The 21,355-nt window shown below is 39.8% G+C and overlaps 1 protein-coding gene across 2 annotated transcripts in view; it reads right to left on the bottom strand.

The window, feature by feature from the left end:
* The window catches only part of FAF2 (Fas associated factor family member 2), a 69,130-nt gene that overhangs the window by 30,197 nt on the left and 17,578 nt on the right, over positions 1–21,355 (bottom strand). For both annotated transcript variants that reach the window (XM_006747916.3, XM_081826360.1), the window contains one exon: positions 1,505–1,573. In XM_006747916.3, coding sequence (XP_006747979.1) covers positions 1,505–1,573 — 69 coding nt within the window. The remainder of the gene's footprint in view (positions 1–1,504; positions 1,574–21,355) is intronic.

Genomic DNA, 21,355 nt, shown 5'->3' with positions numbered 1-21,355 from the left:
AGCAACATCATTCCCTTTGCCTAAAATTCATTCTCTGCCCCAAATGTTCCCATTCATCATTCCTTTTCATCATTCAGGTGTCAGCTCAAATATAACCTCCTCAGAAATGTCTTACTTCACCACCTTATTTAAAATAACTCCGATGGGGCGCCTGGGTGGCTCAGTTGTTAAGCGTCTGCCTTTGGCTTGGGTCATGATCCCGGGGCCCTGGGATCGAGCCCTACGTCAGGCTCCCTGGTCCGCGGGAAGCCTGCTTCTCCCTCTCCCACTCCCCCTGCTTGTGTTCCTACTCTCGCTAGCTCTCTCTCTCTGTGAAATAAATAAATAAAATCTTTAAAAAAATAATAAAATAACTCTGAGATCCTGTGACATTTCCTATACTCATCTTATTCACAACATTTATTACAAATTAAAATTATCTAGAATTAAGCTGAGAGTAGGATATTAGTCTTGTTCCCGGATATATGTATACCAGAGCCTAGAATTTAAATAGCTCAAAAGTGTGTTGAATAACTAAATATAATTTAGGAATATATTTCTGGAAATCTTTAGTACCCTATTCAAATAACATACTATAATTAAAACATAGTAATCTCAACAGAGATCATATGAACATACTAAGATTGGAAGATAGTTGGCAGATATTTATTGAGAGCCTGTGATGTGCTGGAATGTTTTAGATGTTAGGAAGACAGCAGTTAACAAAACCAAAAAATACCTCTGCTCTCATGGAGCTTAATTTCTAGTGATCTATCTCAAAACAATATCACACTCGATAATAAAACATTAGAGGCATTATAGTAAGGACAATGCTTGTTATTACCATTATTGACATTGTTATGAAGTTCTAGAAATTCAATGATCAAGTAAAAGAAACAAAAGATCTGTATATGGAAAAAAAGAAATCACTGAGTTGCAGATGATACAGCTACCTAGAAAATCCAAAAGAATAAACTATAAAATATGTAATAAGAAAGTTCACATTAACATATTTGGTTACAAACCACATGTATAAAAATCAAGTTTTCCCAAAGAGCCACTGAAAAAAAAATGAGAGAGAGGGGCACTATACAGAGGGATCTATCTGGTCACCACCTTTTACAAAATTTTATAATAAACTTTGATCATAATTTTTCTTTCCCACACATTTATTTTTAAAGACTAACAAGTTGCAAATTAAAAAAAAAAAACTTTGGGGCGCCTGGGTGGCTCAGTCGTTAAGCGTCTGCCTTCGGCTCAGGTCATGATCCCAGGGTCCTGGGATCAAGCCCGCATTGGGCTCCCTGCTCAGCGGGGAGCCTGCTTCTCCCTCTCCCACTCCCCCTGCTTATGTTCTCTCGCGCTGTGTCTCTCTGTCAAATAAATAAATAAATAAATAAAAATCTTTAAAAAAAAAAAACTTCTGTGAAGTCGAGAAAGAATTCCTGCTGTGAAAAAATACATGTCTTTGGTTCATTATCAAACCAGGAAAAAAGAAATAAGCTCAGAATGAATCCTACTATACCTCTATGTTCCAGTTATGCTGTTCCAAGGTATGGCGACATTGATCCATAGATTCTATGCCAGTCAGATCCTGAAAGAAGGAAAAACCAAAAAGTTACTTAGGGAGAAACCAACAGTAAATATGTAGATATTTTTACCCCTTATACTTATGAATGCTGCTGGGAAACTACACTGAAAAGTACTGAAGACAGATGTTCAAGTATGGTAAAAATGTCACTATTCAGAATTTATCTAGTCAGTTATAGCAGGTATTACTCCCATAGGGGGAAAAAATGCAAGTTTCTTACCCTTTAAAATTTCAAGGCTTTCAATTAAGATGACTACTGATTAAAATCAATTTCTCCTCTCAAATTGAAGTTTAAAAAATTAAAGATTTCTTCAACCACTGGGTCCAGCAAAATATTCTTTTCTTTATGTTAAGTTAGCCACCATACAGTACACATCATTAGTTTTTGTTCAATGTTTCATTAGTTGCATGTAACACCCAGTGCTCATTACAACACGTGCCCTCCTTAATACCCATCCCCCCAACCTCCTCCCCTTTGAAACCCTCAGTTTATTTCCTGGAGTCCATAGTCTCTCATGGTTTGTCTCCCCCTCTGATTTCCCTTCCTTCAGTTTTCCCTTCCTTCCCCTAATGTCCTCCATACTATTCCTTATGTTCCACATATGAGTGAAACCATATGATAATGGATTTTCTCTATTTGACTTACTTCACTTAGCATAATCCCCTCCACTCCCATCCATGTTGATGCAAATGATGGGTATTCATCCTTTCTGATGGCTGAGTATTATTCCATTGTATATACAAACCACATCTTCTTTATCCATTCATCCGCTGAAGGGCATCTTGGCTCCTTCTACAGTTTGGCTATTGTGGATATTGCTGCTATGAACACCGGGGTACATGGGCCCCTTCTTGTCACTACATTTGTATCTTTGGGGTAAATACCCAGTAGTGCAATTGCTGGGTCGTAGGGTAGCTCTACTTTTAACTTTTTGAGGAACCTCCATACTGTCTTCCAAAGTGGCTGTACCAGCTTCCAGCAAAATATTCTTTAATGTTCAACAATTCTGTTTATAATATATAATAATACAATAATGCAGGTTTCCTGCAAAATGTAATGCCTTACAATAACTTACATCATTTTATCTACTGGCATATAACCTAGCTTATAACATGAACTGTGTAAAACTGAATCTGTTATTCATAGGTTTCCCTATGATTAAGTATTTTCCCTATTCCCTTCTCCTTGGACTGTTCTCAGATTTCACTTTGTTCCTTCTCTGGCACCTCTTCATCCACCCCTCTAAATGGAATTTCCCTAAGGATGTGTCCCTGGTTTTCATCTCTCTACAATCCCTGGCAATCTCATTTATAGATAGATAGATGATAGATAGATAGATAGGTAGGTAGAAAGATAGAGGGGGAGGGAGAGGGAGAGAGAATCTGAAGCAGACTCCATGCTGAGCACAGAGCCCGACACGGGGCTCAATCTCATTACCCTGAAATCAAGACCTGAACCAAAACCAGGAGTCAGACACTTAACCAACTAAGCCACCCAGGCATCCCACTGGCAATCTCATTTAATCCTTAGTCTTCAACCACCTTTTCTACTCAGATGACTCCTAATTTAATCTCTGGGCCCACCATCTCTTCTGAAGTTTAGCAGCATATTTCCAATAGCCTGTTCAACATACCCACCCAGATGTGGCATCAGTACCTCACAGGCATCATTTAAAACCACTACATGTGTTAATGACACCACCACCCTCCAAAATATACAGGCAGGGGTGCCTGGGTGGCTCAGTTAAGCATCTGCCTTCAACTCAGGTCATGATTCTGGAGTCCCAAGATTGAGCCCCACCCACATCAGGCTCCCTGCTCAGCGGGGAGTCTGCTTCTCCCTCTCCCCCTGCTCGTCTCTCTCTTTCTCTCTCTCTCAAATAAATAAAATCTTAAATACACACACACACACACACACACACACAGGCAAAGATGACCTCGGGAACCTCAGCCTCATTTTTTTTTTTTTAGATTATTTATTTATTTATTTGAGAGAGAGAGAGAGAGAGAAACAGCATGAGAGGGGATAGGGTCAGAGGGAGAAGCAGGCTCTCCGCCGAGCCGGGAGCCCGATGTGGGACTCGATCCCAGGACTCCGGGATCATGACCTGAGCCGAAGGCAGTCGCTTAACCAACTGAGCCACCCAGGCGCCCGACCTCAGCCTCATTTTTGAGTACTCTATGCCTTAACTCCACACTTCATCAGCAATCAAGTTCTGACCATTTTCTGTATTACATCTGTAACCACTTTTCCATTCCCACATCCAGCATCCTTAATCAAGCTTTTATAACACTTCAACTGAATTGTCAAAATCATTATTTTCTCTCTCCTTCTAACTACTGTGTGTATGTGTGTGCACATGTACATGCATGTATGTATATTACTCCTCTGCTCAAAATTTTTCAGTTGGTTGGAAAGTAAATTCCAAAAACCCATAGCTTGGCATTCAAGTGTTCCTATAACGTTGACCCCAACCCAGCTTTCTAGATTATTTTCTATTTCCCTTTAGGTGTCTAATACTTAATAAATCTAACAGTTCATATGTACATCTAATGACCAGAATTTCCACAGGGCTAAATCCTAGACTTCTTTTGAGGTCTAACACAAAAGCCAAATCCATCCATCCATCCATTCATGTAACAAATATCTATTATCTATTCTCTGTCCTACTTACTATGCCCAAGAGACACAAAGATGAATAGGATAACGTCTCTATTCTAAAGAAATTCCTCTTAACAACCAGCAAGCAAAAGGAGAAAAAGACTGATCTCAACCTCACAATAATGTGGTAACATGCACTTCTGAATGAGGAGCCTGAGGTTCTTTTTTTTTCTTTTAAAGATTTTTATTTATTTATTTGACAGAGAGAGAGACAGTGAGAGAGGGAATACAAGCAGGGGGAGTGGGAGAGGGAGAAGCAGGCTTCCCGCGGAGCAAGGAGCCCAATGCGGGGCTCAATCCCAGGACCCTGGGATCATGACCTGAGCCAAAGGTAGACGCTTAACAACTGAGCCATCCAGGCGCCCCATGGAGCCTGAGGTTCTTGCCTTGATTTTGTACCCTGTAACCATGGAGTAGACACATTTTAACTCTTTAAAAGATTTTAGCTTCCTCTATGTGCACCATGAGGGACTTAATTTGGACTGGTTGTCCTTTTCAGACCTTAAAAAAACCAAAAAACCTGAAGTTTGGATTATTTATGTATGCAATTGTTTATTTTTTGAAAAACCTACTAGTATATAAATTTAGATAGGAAAAAAATTTTTATGTTAAAAATACTGTACAAATTTTGAAACTAAAATTGAAACGCTCTGTTAATTACTCTAGAGCTCTATTAATTACTGGCTTTGGGGTGCCTGGGTGGCTCAGTTAGTTGAGAGTCTGACTCAGATCATGAGATCAAGCCCCACATCAGGCTCTGCACTGGGTGTGGAGCCTACCTAGGATTCTCTCTCCTCCTGCCCCTGCCCTGCCCTCTTAAAAAAAAAAAAAAAAAAAGAACCACTGGCTTTGACAGCTCTAACAGTCTGGACTTTAGTTTCTGACCACTCTAGGCCTTTTATCAATTTGGCTACTGCCTTCTGACTTTTAATAGGCTCCCCCCTTAACTTCCAATTTCCTCACAGCCTTCTGTAGAAGACTGGGGTTTCCCCTCCTCTGTATACATTCTCTTTAAGAATTAGACTATACTTTTACCTTCTTCTCAGGGTGAATGGCCACTCTGCTTTAAATTGTTTTCTATCAATCTTATGTACCTATTTTTTTTTAAGATTTTATTTTTATTTATTTGACAGAGAGAGAGACAGCAAGAGAGGGAACACAAGCAGGGGGAGTGGGAGAGGGAGAAGCAGGCCTCCCGCTGAGCAGGGACCCCCGCCGATGCGGGGCTCGATCCCAGGCCCCTGGGATCATGACCTGAGCCGAAGGCAGACGCTTAACGATTGAGCCACCCAGGCACCCCGTTATGTACCTATTATTTTCTACCTTCTACTACAATTATTTATACTCACTCTATTGCTTTATCAGAGGATACAGGCTCCTTGAGAGCAGTGTCTAGGATATATCTATAGCACACAGTAAGGACCTAAAAATTTACAGAAAAAGTCCAAATTAAAAAGACCTGTATGTATAAGCTTTGATAATTGCCGCTATAAACTGAAATCCTCCAGACAGTCTCACCAGGTCTCACTGTATATTAATACCCTGGGGCTTTAAAAATCCCAAAAGTTCTGGCTAGATGTTAAGCTGGGTGTTAAAAACACAAATTTGCAGAATCTTCCTGAAGGTAAGTCAGAGATGAAGCCTGGGAATCTTTTTTTCCCACCCAGCCTGGGAATCTTTTTTTTAAAGCTCCTAATTCTAATGTACACCAGGCTGGAAAATTCATGGTATTGTACAGTTCTACATATGACAAGAGATTATATGTCACTTATTAACTTTTTTTTTGCACATCTTCAATATACTGAAACACTTAACCTAATTTGTAAGCAAAATTCTTTCGTAAGTAGTGAATCAGGGTGAACTGGAAGCCCAACTGAACAAGCCTGCTTTTGATCACTACTGATGAGTACTAAAACCATGCACTAGTAATAAGGAATTCTGGACACACCTAGGCAGGACTATTTATTCATCTATCAACAAATGTTCACTGACCCAGTATTCTAGATATCCAGGATAGAAATAAGTTCCTGTTTTCATTAAGTTTACATCTTACCAGAGGCAGACTGACAAAAACAAACCACACACACAGAGCAAATAAATGAACACATTTTTAGGCTAGGGGATTCCTTTGGATTGAGTGTTCAAGGAAAGCCTCTACAAGAGCTAACACTTCAGCAGAAAGCTGATGAAAGATAAGGGTCCAGCCATGGAAAAACATGCAGGAAGAGTATTCTAGGCAGGGCAACAAAGGTAAAAACTCAGACAAATGGATATATGACACTATACATTTGTAAAACCCATGGAACTTCATAGCAGAGTGAATCTTAATGCATGTAAATTTAAAAAATCATTTAAAAGGTCAGAGGATCCTAGGATGGAACACAGCTTATGACAAAAGAATCTAATTGTATTATAAATATATGAAACAACCTCACTGAAGGGGATGAAAGGGAAAGGTGTGAACCTAAGTAGCTGTGGAAATGAGTGGAGTCTCTAAGACTAAAGGCAAAAGAAACTACACATAAGTGCTGTTCTCCAGTTGATAAAGGTGTTTGCCATAGGGTGTTAATTCTGAAGCCACTAAATCTATTGACATATACAGGAACTGAACAATTAAGTAAACAGATGGTGGGGTAAGTCTTCTCAGTGCTGAAGTGGGAAGTTACAGATAATCCAGGGGAGAAGGCTAGAATGATCCATGTGGTAATGGATTAGAGTTGGAGACATCTGAATCAACTCATGTTTAGCTTAATATAGAATGGTTACAAAGAGAAATCGTTGGCTTAGTATATACACATGTATGTCTTTGCTCCATCAGCTGAGAAGACCTAGAAGCAATAATACACACCCCAGTAACAAGCACAAGTAACGCCCAGATTTTGGTTGCTAACACTGTTCTCCAAAAAAGGGGACCAGGTTCCTTGGAAAAACAGGTGATCCTAGGACTAGGGCAGGAAATACACAAGATGAGCCTAGAGAATCTCCTAGTGCCAGAAAGTAAGGAAGTGCCCAAAAGAACCCCACAATGATGGGGGTATATCAAGGAGTCAACTCAAAGAGCTACCAGTAGCCAAAGATGGTACAATTTGAGTAACAAAACAGTCATGGATTATAATACAAAATAAACATCCATGAGTCCATATAAATACATAACTGAATAAATGGGGGAGAACAGACAAATATCCTGTGCAAAACAACTCCAAATAATTGTGTAGATACTATGCCTTCAAGGAGGTAGAACATAACACTCTACTCCTTAAGTGTGAGCTGTGCGCCATGACTTTCTTCCAAAGAGTACAGTATGGAAAAGGAGGGGAAAAGATTAACTTTATAGTGGGGAAACCCAACACTACCACAACCAGGTGATCAAGTCAATGTCAATGGTGATAAACTGTGTTGACATTATGGACCCTTGATAAGATATAATAAAAAAGCACTTTATCTCTGTGGTCTTCCTTCCAAAAATCCATAACCCCTGCCTAATCATGAAAAAAACATCAGACAAATCCCAACTGAGGGACATTCTACAAAATACCTGACTAGTACTCCCAAAACCTGTCAAGACCATCAAAAACAAGTGAAGTCTGAGAAACTGTGACAGCCAAGAGGAGCCCAAGGAAACCTGGCTACTAAGTGTAATGTGGTATCCTAGATGGGATCCTGGAACAGAAAAAAGAACATTAGGTAAAAACTAAAGAAATCTGATTAAAGTATGGACTTTAGTTAATAATAATATACCAATACTGGCACTAATTATAACAAAAGTACCAAATTAATAATGTAACCAGGAACACTGAATGCAGGGGATATGGGAAGTTTGTGTACTATTTTTCCAACTTCTCTGTAAATCTAATTCTGAAGTCGAAAGTTTACTTGAAAGTGAAAAAACAAAAGTGGGGGGACACTTCTGAGGCAGAACAAATTTGGAAAGTTGGCAGATAAGGTCTGAGAAGGCGGCAGGGGAGAGAACATTCATCTAGGGTATTTCTAAGCTTTGCTTGCACATCAGAAGTATCTGTGGGGAATCTACAGATGCCTAGGCCTCTACCCCAAACAACTTAATCAGACTGAAAATGCAGTCTCGGCATAAATTTTTTCCTAGGGAGTGGGAACTTCCAGGTGATTCTATTGTACAGGGTTGAGAATCAGTAACCAAGAGCTTTAATTCTAAGTTCAGCAGGAGTGTCATGACCATATGTAGATTTTTTTTTTTTAAAGATTTATTCATTTGAGAGAGAGAGAATGAGAGAGAGAGAGCACATGAGAGGGGGAGGATCAGAGGGAGAAGCAGACTCCCCGCCGAGCAGGGAGCCCGATGCGGGACTCAATCCAGGGACTCCAGGATCATGACCTGAGCCGAAGGCAGTCAATTAACCAACTGAGCCACCCAGGCGCCCCCATATGAAGATTTTTTTGAAAAGTCATTCTGGCTGCAGGAAGAATTACAGAGGGCATGGGGTAACTGGGTGGCTCAGATGGTTAAGCGTCTGCCTTCGGCTCGGGTCATGATTCCAGGGTCCTGGGATCGAGTCCCACATCGGGCTCCTGGCTCAGCAGGGAGCCTGCTTCTCCTTCTCCCTCTGCCTCTCTCCCTGCTCACGCTCTCTCTCTGTATCTCTGTGTCTCAAATGAATAAATAAAATCTTAAAAAAAAAAAAAGAATTGCAGAGGGCATGAAGGAGAGCAAGACACCAGCTAAGAGACTATACAGAAGTCAAAGGGAAAGAGAATGGTAGTTTAGAATAGGATCGTAGCAGTTAAGAGGGAAAGAAGAGGACAGATTTGGGGTATATTGTAAAGCTAGAACCAAAAGGACTGAATGATAAATATATGGAGGTGGAAAAGAAATACTAAGATGAACTCAAGCTTAAGTGGAAGGATGATAGTGTCATTTACTAAGAATGAGGAAAACTGTTGAAATAATTTTGCGTATCTTTGTAAGAAAAATTTACTTCTGGTAAAGCAAAGTGGTTTTTTTAAAGACTTATTTATTTTAGAGAGAGAGTGTGCTTGAGTTGGGGGGAGGGGCAGAGGGAGAGAGAGAGGAAGAAAAGCAGACTTCCCGCTAAGTGCAGAGTCTGACATGCCGTGGAGATCCCGAGATCATGACCTGAACCAAAATCAAGAGTCAGATGCTTAACCAACTGAGCCACCCAGCCGCCCCTGGATTTGGGGTTTTTGATTCAGCCTCCATCGAAACTTTTAATTATAGGGGGAACTGGTTAATGGGCTTTGCTTCTCTTTTCTACACTATAAGCATTTGAGAAGAATACATCCACCTTTGCTTTTTGATCTTTGTAGGACTCTTCTGATGTTTTCTCTCCTGGCTTGGGAACCAATCCCTCCTCTACTCCTCCCTTTCCACTAACCATCCCCACCTCCCACATCACCGCTTACAGTCACCAGATGAGGAGCTTTTTGTATTTTCTCTTCCCTGTGAGATTCCGCTTTCCTTGATACATACAATTTTGAGCACTCTTAATACATTAATTAACCATTAGTTTTGTAACATTCCAATTGGCCAAAGCAATTTACATATAGATGTTAAAATTGCTTTTGATTTTTCCACTATTAAAATAGCACTCTGATGAACATTTTTGCTTAAAGTCTCTCTGTATTTAGAATTTCCCCCTTTAGGATTCAATTAAAATTATGAGCCAAGGAATATATATAATTTTTAAAGTTCTTGATACATATTGCCAAAATGCACTTTGAAAATGCACTTTCTCCCTCTAATCTCCCAGGGCTAGTGTCTAATGTCAACTGCTACTACAAATCCCCTATTGGGAAGGTGCATCCAGGTCTGTCTTACTGAGATATAGCCCTTGCTCCAAGATGATCTTTTCTTCCTTCCCTCCTCCTCTCAGAGCTAACTCCCCTTCCATTAACTGCCCTCCTAAGGATTCAGGATAATACTGCATTAATTACAGCAATTTACACCAAAGTGTAACTGATTTATAGCATTAGAAGGAGAAAGGTATATATCTTTAGGGCAAAAAATACCCTGAACCCCAACCAATCTCTAACTAGCAAGACGCATTGGGGAAATTGGAGGAAAGTGTGTGGACTATTCTATAATCTTCTCTATTCCATCCTTGGTCTAACTTCCTCTCCCGAGTCAGAAGACAAGTGTACGGCAACGCCACTTGGCAACCCACTTCCAAAACAGTAATGCTTGACCTATCTAAAAAAAAAAAAGAAAGATTCAAGGAAGGTATCACAAACAATAAATGGTGTAGTGTTTTAACTAGATGTCTCATTCAACTATTTGGATAGGGCTTAGGTAACACTCTAGATTACCCAAGTGTAATCACTAGAGTGCTTTCCTAAGAAGTGTTTCTCTTCCCACACCTCACCTGTTTATACTAACAGACACTGTAGGAGGTTGATGTGAAATCTCAGTTGATATTTAAGTACTCTCTAAATTCCAATTGGATTGTTGGCCCTAGGTTGCTGGGGATGGATATTTTAACTTGTTTTCAGTTATTCCCAGAGAGAAACTTGGCAAAAACCAGTGATCTTTGTTCCCTCCTTCCTACTACACAAATACTTTTGCTTTATGCAGTAAGCAATATGCCCTCTCTGGTAGTAGCAGGAGAAATGGAATTTGAGGTCCCTTCAGGAAGCAATCACACACGGCCTCTGATCTATAACTAAAACTCTTACACTCAGATCTTTATTATTCACATTTAATTACTGAACTCTCTTAAATACCAGCAGCTTCCATTTACTAAGCACCTATTACTATGTAATAGGCACTGTAAGTAATAAAGCCCTCATTTTCACTACTGAGAAAGCCAAGGGTTCAAGAGGTTAGGTAACTTGTCTAAGAATATCCTTGCCTAGGAATAATAAGAAGTGGTAGAGCTGAGACTGAAACCTAGAATAACTACATCCAAAGTACAGGTTGCTTCCTATGCCACACTGCCTCCCATTATCATTTGACTAATTCATTTTAGAAAACAAGTTTTCAAAAATTCTCAATTCAGAAAATTTCAAAAAAAAATTTTGAGAATATCTGGAATGTTTCTAATTTTCACATTAAGCATTAAAGATAAATCAAAGACAGTAGGGACACCTGGGTGGTTCAGTCGGTTAAGCATCTGCCTTTAGCTTGGGCTTAGCAGGGAGCCCGCTTCTCCCTCTCCCTCTGCCTCCTGCTCCCCCTGCTTGCGCATGTTCGCATGCTCTCTGGCAAATAAATAAAAAATGTTTTTTTAAAATAACTGAAGAGAGCAATTCAACCCTTCATTTTGCACAAAAGGAAACTTAGCGATGTGAAAAAGCTTTCCCAAGTTACAGAGCATCTGGGTGGCAGAACTGTCTGGTCTTTGTGTTCCTGGTCACTTCTTCCTTTTTTTTTTTTTTTTAAAAGACTTTATTTTTTTAAGTAATCTCTACACCCAACGTGGGGCTCAAACCCACAAGCCTGAAATCAAGAGTCACATGTTCTACCGACTGAGCCAGCCAGGCACCCATGGCCCCTTCTTTCTTAATTATACTTATTGGTAGCTAAATATCAGCTCACAGATGTATGTAAAATTGTTCTCCTTTATGCCTAGAGTCAACAATTTACTGGTATAGTTTTGTTCTATAAACAAAGGGCTTGGTGCCAAAGAAGCCTAGAAAATGCTGCATATTAAAATCCCCTTTTTGGAAATTCCTAATACATCTTTTAAATGTCTTGCTTTTATGTAAAAAGAAAATTAACTTCACAACTGCACATAGGGAAAGGTCTATTTTAAAAGAATACTATTTATATTCATTGAGGAGCTTTCCTGTAGAACTGGCTTGGGAACCACAGATTAGAGACCATCACTGGATGTCAAACAAAATGATCCATGTGAATCAAGAGATAATCCTAACCGCCTAAGTAGATTTTTAAATATCTGAAAACTGATTGGACACAATGACAGTATACAGGATGTTTTATGTGCAAATATTTGAATCTACATTAAAATACCACATGAAGTGAACATTTCCAAAAAGAAATCCACAATATTCTTAATCCAAGCAATTAGAAGTAGGTAGAATAAGTGGTTGATCTTTGTTGGAAAGTTAGAGGATACCAGAGTCTTCAATAACACTTTATTCTATTCTACTACTAACTAGCTTGGTAACCTTAGGCATCATTCTGAGGTTCAGTTTATGTCTTCGTAAAACATAAATAAAAACAGTGATTAACTCATGGGGTTGTAAAGATTAAGTATACAATGCTCAATTCAGCTATTATTATAAAGAAACATGAAGGAAACATTAAAAATGAGAATGTCATCATAAAACTTAGTTTCATGTGGACAAGAAAAAGACATTTTATTTGTGGGACGCCTGGGTGGCTCAGTCGGTTGAGCGTCTACCTTTGGCTCACGTCATGATCCCAGGATCCTGGGACTGAGTCCCGCATCGGGCTCCTTGCTTGGCGGGGAGCCTGCTTCTCCTTCTGCCTGCCGCTCCCCCTGCTTGTTCTCTCTCTCCCTCTCTCTCTGACAAATAAATAAATAAAATCTTAAAAAGAAAAAACAAAGACATTTTATTTGTACACTGAATGAGATGATCATATGGACTTTTCCCCCATCATTCTGTCAAGCTGGGATATTACACTGATAGATTTTCATACTTTGAACAACTGTTGCATTCCAGGAATAAATCCTACTTGGTCATGGTGTATAATCCTTTAAATATGCTGCTAAATTCAGGTTGCTAGTACTTTGTTGAGGATTTCTGCATTAATGTTCACAAGAGATAATGGTCTCTAGTCTTCTTGCTGTGTCTTTATCTGGCTTTGGTATCAAGGTAATGCTGGCCTCACAGAATGAGTGAGTAAAGTGGAAATTTCCAAAATTTCCAAAATTTTTTGGAAAATTTTGAGAAGGATTGAAATTAGTTCTTTTTAAAATTTTGTTTTTAAGTAATCTCTACACCCAACGTGGGGCACCAATTCACATACCTGAGATCAAGAGCCACAATGCTCTTCCGACTGAGCCAGCCAGACACCCCTGGAATTAGTTCTTTACATGGTTGGGAGAATTTACCAGAGAAGCCATCAGGAACAAGGCTTTTCTTTGTCAGGAGTTTTTTATTATAGACTCAATCTCCTTATTAGTGATAGGTCTATTTAGATTTTATATTTCTTTGTGATTTAGTCCTGACAGATTTTTTTTTTTTAAGTCCTGGAAGATCTTATGTTTCTAGGAATTTGTCCATTGATTGTTTAAAAGTATGTTGTTTAGGGGCACCCAGGTCTGATCTCAGGGTCATGAGATCAAGCCCTGCATGGGGCTCCCCACTCAGCATGGAGTCTGCTTGAGTTTCTCTCTCCCTCTCCATCCGCCCCTCCCCTACTCACTCTCTCTCTAATAAATGAATAAATCTTTTGTGTTGTTTAATCTGCACAAATTTGTGTATTTTCCAGTTTTACTTGTTATTCATTTCTAACTTCACCTAGTTGTGGTTGGAGAAGATACTGTGTATAACATCTGTTTTTAAGTCTACTGGGACATAATTTTTTACGTGAAGAAAACCCCTAGGGCGCGTGGGTGGCTCAGTCGGTTAGGCGTGTGCCTTCGGCTCAGGTCATGATCCCCGGGTCCTGGGATGGAGTCCCGCATCAGCCTCCCTGCTCAGTGGGGAGTCTGTTTCTCCCTCTCTGTCTGCCCTTCCCCACCCCTGCTCATGCTCTCTCTTGCTCTCTCAAATTAAAAAAAACAAAAACAAAAAACCTAAGGATCCCACCAAAAAACCCCCCCAAAAACCCTGTTAGAATCATTAAATGAATCCAACAAAGTAGCAAGGTATGAAGTCAACACAGATTTCAGTTGTATTTCTTTACACTAACAATGAACAACCTAAAAAGGAAATTAAGGGGTGCCTGGGTGTCTCCACTGGCTAAGCGACCAACTCTTGATTTTGACTCAGGTCATGATCTCAGGGTTGTAAGATCCAGCCTCATGTCAGGCTCTGCACTGAGCATGAAGCCTGCTTAAGATTCTCTCTCCCAGGGGCACCTGGGTGGCTCAGTCAGTTAAGTGTCAGCCTTTGGCTCAGGTCATCATCCCAGGGTCCTGGGATTGAGCCACGCATTGGGCTCCTGTTCGGCAGAGAGCCTGCTTCTCCCTCTCCCTCTGCCTGCCACTCCCCCTGCTTCTGCACGCACATGCTCTCTCTCTGACAAATAATAAGTAAAATCTTAAAAAAGAAAAAAAAAATCTCTCTCCCTCTCCTTCTGTTCCTCCCCACCCCCGCTCTCTCTCACCCTGAAATATAAATAAATAAAAGGAAATTAAGAAACAATTCCATTTATGATAATATAAAAAAATCAAAAGAGTAAAATATTAGGAATTAACTAAGGAGTTGAAAGAAAACTACAAAACTTTGGTGAAAGAAATTTAAAAAATCTACATGAATGAAAAGACATTCAGTTTTCATGGATTGGAAAACAACTGTGTTAAAATGTCAATACTACCCAAAGTGATCTACATATTCAAAGCAGTACCTATCAAAATTCCAATTTTTTGGAGAAATAGAAAAACCAATCCTAAAATTCATATGGAATCTCAAGGGATCCCAAATAGCCAAAACAATCTTGTAAAAGAACAACAAAACTAGAGGACTCACATTTCCTGATTTCAAAACTTACTACAAAGCTACAGTAATCAAAACAGTGTGAGACTGGCACAAAGACAGACATATAGACCAATGGGATAATAGACAGCCCAGAAGTAAAACAATGCATATTAGGTCAAATGATTTTTGACAAGGGTGCCAAGATCATTCAGTGAGGAAAGAACAGTCTTTTCAACAAATAGTGCTGGAACACTGGATATCCACATGCAAACGAATGAAGTCAGACCCTTACTGTGAAGATATATATATATCCACCCCTAGTTCCTGACACACAGCTCCTAAAACCCCTGTAGTTTCCTAAGTGATAAGAGCACTAGGAACATCTTTTGTTCTAATATTTGGTCTTTGACCTTGGTTCCTGGCAGAGATATCCTAAATCCTTCGGAATTTCCTGGACAGTAAACAGCATCTTTTGTTTTAATGAGGTGATCCCAGTGAGCTCCTGGATACGGACTGCTCACCAGACATATCAAGCCATTATTAGAAGCTTGAAATTTTCAGTCCCACCCCCCATTCTCTAAGAGAAGGAAGAGAAGATGGAAATGGCATCAATAATCAATCATACCCACACAATGAAGCCTCCATAAAAACCCCAACAGAATGAGGTCCAGAGAGTTTCTGAGTTAATGAACACATTAACATGTGGGGAGGGTGATGCATCCCAACTCCATAGGGACAGAAGCTCCTGAATTTAGGACCCTTCTGGACTTTGCCCTATGTATCTCTTCATCTGGCTATTCTTCTGTATCCTTTATTATATCCTTCCTAAGAAACCAGTAAACAAAAGTGTTTCCCTGAGTTCTGTGTACCATTCTAACAAATTATCAACCCCAAAAAAGAGGTCATGGGGGGGCGCCTGGGTGGCTCAGTTGGTTAAGCGACTGCCTTCGGCTCAGGTCATGATCCTGGAGTCCCTGGATCGAGTCCCTGGATCGAGTCCCGCATCCGGCTCCCTGCTCGGCAGGGAGTCTGCTTTGACCTCTGACCCTATCCCCTTTCATGTGTTCTCTCTCATTCTCTCTCTCTCAAATAAATAAATAAAAATCTTTAAAAAAAGAAGAGGTCATGGGAACCCCAATTATAGCTGGTCAGTCTGGGAGACCTGTGATCGGCATTTTATTTTTTTTAAGATTATTTATTTATTTATTTGACAGAGACACAGCGAGAGAGGGAACACAAGCAGGGGGAGCGGGAGAGGGAGAGGGAGAGGCAGGCTCCCCACTAAGCAGGGAGCCCGATGCGGGGCTTGATCCCAGGACCCCGGGATCATGACCTGAGCCAAAGGCAGACGCTTAACGACTGAGCCACCCAGGCGCCCATGTGATTGGCATTTTAACAGGGGCAGTCTTGTCGAACTGAGTCATGAACTCACGGGATCTGACGCTAATTCCAAGTAGCGTCAGAACTGAACTGAACTGAATCTAGAATTGCTTGATGTGTGGAAACCTCATACATCTAGTGTCAGAAGTATGGTGAGTGTGGTTACAGTGTGAGAATAAAGGAGAAACACAGGAGTGTGTTCTTCCTACTCATTTACCTAACACCATATACAAAAATTAACTCAAAATAGATCCATGACCTAAAATAAGACCTAAAATAAAATTCTTATAAGAAAACAGGACAAAAGCCTCCCAACACTGGATTTGGCAACGGTTTCTTGGATATTACACCAAAGGCACGGGCTACAAAAGATAAACAAACTGGACCTCATGAAAACTTTAAAAATTTAAGCTCCTGGGTGGCTCAGTTGGTTAAGCATCTGCCTTTGGCTCAGGTCGTGATCCCAGGGTCCAAGGATCAAGTCCCACGTCAGGCTCCCTGCTCAGTGGGCAGCCTGCTTCTCCCTGTCCCCTCTGCTCGTGCTCTTTCTCACTCTCTCTCTCAAATAAGACAAAATCTTTAAAAATAATTTTAAAAATTTGTGCATCAAAATATACTATGGAAAGAGTAAAAAGATAATACACACAATGGGAAGAAATATTTGCAAATCATGTATTTATTTATTTTAAAAGATTATTTATTTATTTGAGAGAGAGAGAGAGAGGGTGCACCAACAGGGTGAGGGGCAGAGGGAAAAGCAGACTCCCCACTGGGCAAGGAGCCTGACACAGGGCTCGATCCCAGGACTGTGAGATTGTGACCTGAGCCGAAGACAGACACCCAACTGACTGAGCCACCCAGACACCCCTGCAAATCCAGACTATACAGAGAATTCTTAAAACTCAACAACAAAAAAACAACCAACCTGATTCAAAAATGGGCAAAGGACTTGAATAGACATTTCTCCAAAGATATACAAATGAACAATAAATATACAAAAAGATGTTCAACATAATTAGGGAGTGTGAATCAAAACTATGAGCTACCATTTCACACCTAACAGAATGGCTACTATTTAAAAAAAAAAAAACAAGCCAGGAAATAGGGGCGCCTGAGTGATTCAGTTGGTTAAGCATCTGCCCTCGGCTCAGGTCATAATCCCAGGGCTGTCCTGGGATCGATGCTCAATGTTCACGGGGAGCCTGCTTCTCCCTCTCCCTCTGCCTGTTGCTCCCCCCACTTATGCTGTCAAATAAATAAATAAAATCTTAAAAAAAAAAAACAGGAAATAAAAAGTATTGGCGACGATGTGGAGAAATTAGAACCCTTGGTGCACTGTGGGTGGTAATAAAATAGTAAAACCACCGTGGAAAACAGCATGTGTTCCTCAAAAAATTTAAAGAATTACCATACAATACAGCAATTCCATTTCTGGGTATACACCCAAAATAAAAGAAAGCATAGTGTCGAAGAGATACTTGTACACTCATGTTCACACCAGCATTATTCACAGTAGCTAAAATGTGGAAACAACCCAAGTGTCTATCGACAGAAGAGCAGATAAACAAAATGTGGTATATGCATACAATGGAATATTATTTAGCCTTTAAAAGGAAGGAAATCCTACAATATGCCACAACATGAATAAAGTTTGAGTACACTACACTAAGGGAGACAAGCCAGTCACAAAAAGACAAATACAGGGGCGCCTGGATGACACAGTCCTTTAAGCATCCGACTCTTGGTTTCAGCTTAGGTCGTGATCTTAGGGTCATGAAATCGAGTCCCCCATTGGGCTCCACACTGCCGAATCTGCTTGAGATTCTCTCTCTTCCCCTGCCACTCCCACTCATGTGTGTGCACATGCACGGGCGCGCTCTCTCTCTAAAATAAATAAATCTTAAAAAAAAAGACAAATACTGTATGGTTCTACTTATATGGATTATCTAGAGCAAACTCATACAGAATAGTGGATGCCAGAAGCTACAGAAAGGGGGAAAAAGGGGGAGTTACTGTTTAATGGGTAGAGTAGTTCTCCCCCGCCATCTGTGGTTTTCAGTTACCTGCAGTCAACTGCCATCTGGAAGCAGATGACACATCAGAAGGTTATTAGTAGGCTAATGCAACATCACAATGACCTCACTTCATCTCATCATGTACACATTTTATCATCTCACATCATCACAAGTACAGTACAATGAGGTATTTTGAGAGAGACCATATTCACAAAAATTTTATTGACAGTTATAATTGTTCTATTTTATTATTGTTGTTAATCTCTTACGTGACTAATTTATAAATTAAATTTTATCACAGGTGTGTATACGTAAGAAAAAACATAGTTATGTAGGGTCTGGTACTACCTGCAGTTTCAGGCATCCACTGGGGGTCTTGGAATGTATTCCCCATGGGTAAGGGGGGACTACTGTATAGTTCTAGTTTTACAAGATGGAAAAAATTTATGGCCTTATTCAACCTTTCCTAATGTGACTGCACTACTCAGATCAGGCAGAAAAGTTGGTTAGGGAGACATGAACATATTATTTTCCTCTTCACAAGAAACATTACAAGGCATCAAACTTTTAAGTCTTCCAAAAGTCTTCTGAGAGTCTGGCCTTCCCTGTTTCCTCCCCACTCTCCAGTGACAAAATCTGTCCCTATTTATATGTTTCAAAATAGCTTGAAATCACATTTCTAGAACTTGCCATGCATAAGATATGTGTGTACATATAAGCCTAATCTAATGTCGTCACAAAATATTAATAACTCATCACTTTTCAATTTCAAAACATAGAATGTTCTAGGATTTAGATTCAATTCTTGAGCATCTATGAGTGAAGCACTATAATATGTGCTTTATTATTGATTTTTTTTTAGATTTTTATTTATTTGACAGAGAAAGAGAGAGATCACAAGTAGGCAGAGCGGCAGGCAGAGGGAGAGAGAGAAGCAGGCTCCCCGCCGAGCAGGGAGCCTGATGTGGGACTTGATCCCAGGACCCTGGGATCATGACCTGAGCCGAAGGCAGATGCTCAACCAACTGTGCCACCCAGGTGCCCCAGCTTTCTTACTGATTCTTACAGCAACCTTGTCAAGTTAGAAATATTAGTCACTTTGCAGATATGGAAACTGAGGCCTAGGATTAACTGTCATACAGATCTCAAATGGCCAAGGTCCTAATATGGAGCTTCTTCCCCTATACCATGCTGTAAAGATGAGAATGTGATTAACTGGATTTTTTGTTTTCCCCTTTCTCCTGAAAATGGGATACTTAATACTGTTGGAAATACTTTAATAAAGGGGGAGAGAGAGGAAAAAAAAAAAATCAAGAACAATTAGAACAAAAATGCTCTGGTTAAGTGAGATTTCTGGTGAATTACTCAATTCATTCAACAAATATTAATTCAGCATCTATCATGCAGCAAGTACATCAAAGAAATCACAGTCCCAATCCCCAATAACTTTGTGGAGTAAAACGACATATACATGATTGTCTTATGACAATGATCATACACCAGTGGTAAACAAATCCTGAAGTCTTTCAGGAGACTAGGGGAAAATGCAAAGGAAGACACCAGTTCCAAGCTGAAAATTAGCAGAAGAAGTATTTCAGAGCAAGGGAGGATTATGTATGGAGGCACAGAGGCATGAAAAAGAATGTTACATTAGGGGAACTAGAAAGTCTAGAAAGTGTCATTGGAATACAAAGGGAAAGGACATGGGGCACTTAGCCCGCTCAGTAGGTAGAGCATACAACTCTTGATCTCAAGGTTGTAAATTCAAGTCCCACATTCGCTGTAGAGATTACTTAAAAATAAAATCTTTTAAAAAGGCGGGGGGAAGGGTAGAATTATGGGGTTGGACAGTGAAGTACGGGTCAGATCATGAGATGTAAAGATTTATGCAGTTCTAATCAATGCATAGCAAATAAAAAATCTTAAGATGAGTGACATGAAATGTTTGTTAAAAAATTATTTTGGACAGGGGTGCCTGGGTGGGTCAGTCGTTAAGCATCTGCCTTCGGCTCAAGTCACGATCCCAGAGTCCTGGGATCGAGCCCCGCATCGGGCTCCCTGCTCCGCGGGAAGCCCGTTTCTCCCTCTCCCACTCCCCCTGCTTGTGTTCCCTCTCTCACTGTGTCTCTCTCTGTCAAATAAATAAATAAAATCTTAAAAAAAAAAATTATTCTGGACAAAATAGGAAAGCTGAAGTTGAAAAGGAGACTTGAAATTAAGGGCACTAGTATAAGGTTACTGAAATAGTCCAAAGGAAAAATAAAGTGTAAACTAGGGTAGAGGAAATGCAGATAGACTGGAGGGTTAATTGAGGGTAGTGGATTTCTTTGACTTCTCTTTAACTTTTTTTTTTAGTACTTCATTCCTTTTATTTATTCTGAAGCATAGCTGACACACAATGTTGTATTAGTTTCAGGTATACAACATAGCGATTCAACAAGTCTATACATTCTCCTATGCTCACCACAAGTGTGGCTACCATCCATCACCATACTACCATACAACACTATTACAATTCGTTAGAATTGTAATATTCCCTATGCTGTAGCTTTGATCCCTGTGATATTTCTTTAATTCCAATAGGAACTTACACACACTAAAATAAATACTTAAAAAAATCCCCAGATATTTAGCATGAAGAGATTTTCTCTTGTCTTCTAAATATATTCCAGGACAGTGAGAAAATTTTCGAAATTTCCTTGGTGGGAAAATCCAAAGCCAATAGGCACCTCAGTGAGCATCATGATTTCTACTATCACTTCTGGCACTCTCACAAACGGTGGTTTAAGAACATACACAACTAGAAGCAGTTAACATCAAACCTTCAATTTTATTACTTTACTATATTTTTGCTACTCATTTTAAGCAAAAACATTGTAGAAATGGCAACTAGAGTTCCTGAATATGTGAAATGACCCTCAAATAGCCAAAAGAAAATTGACAAAATTAATCTTTATCAATATCCACCTCAAAGATTTGCTTCCAAAAGAATATCTGCAGTACAGGTAATCCTTCATTCAGAGTAATTTGAATTTACACTACTCTGCTAATAACAAATTTTCCTTATAACACTTCTAAAGAAATAACCCCAAACTTGAACCAACTTATTCACATATACCTGTACTTACCACGTAAAGATGGGGGGGGGAACAAAGATACAAATAT

The sequence above is a fragment of the Leptonychotes weddellii genome, chromosome 7 (assembly GCF_054177405.1).
Source record: "Leptonychotes weddellii isolate Sample4059 chromosome 7, ASM5417740v2, whole genome shotgun sequence".
Classification (NCBI taxonomy): domain Eukaryota; kingdom Metazoa; phylum Chordata; class Mammalia; order Carnivora; family Phocidae; genus Leptonychotes; species Leptonychotes weddellii.
This window is presented reverse-complemented; position numbering and strand designations above follow the sequence as displayed.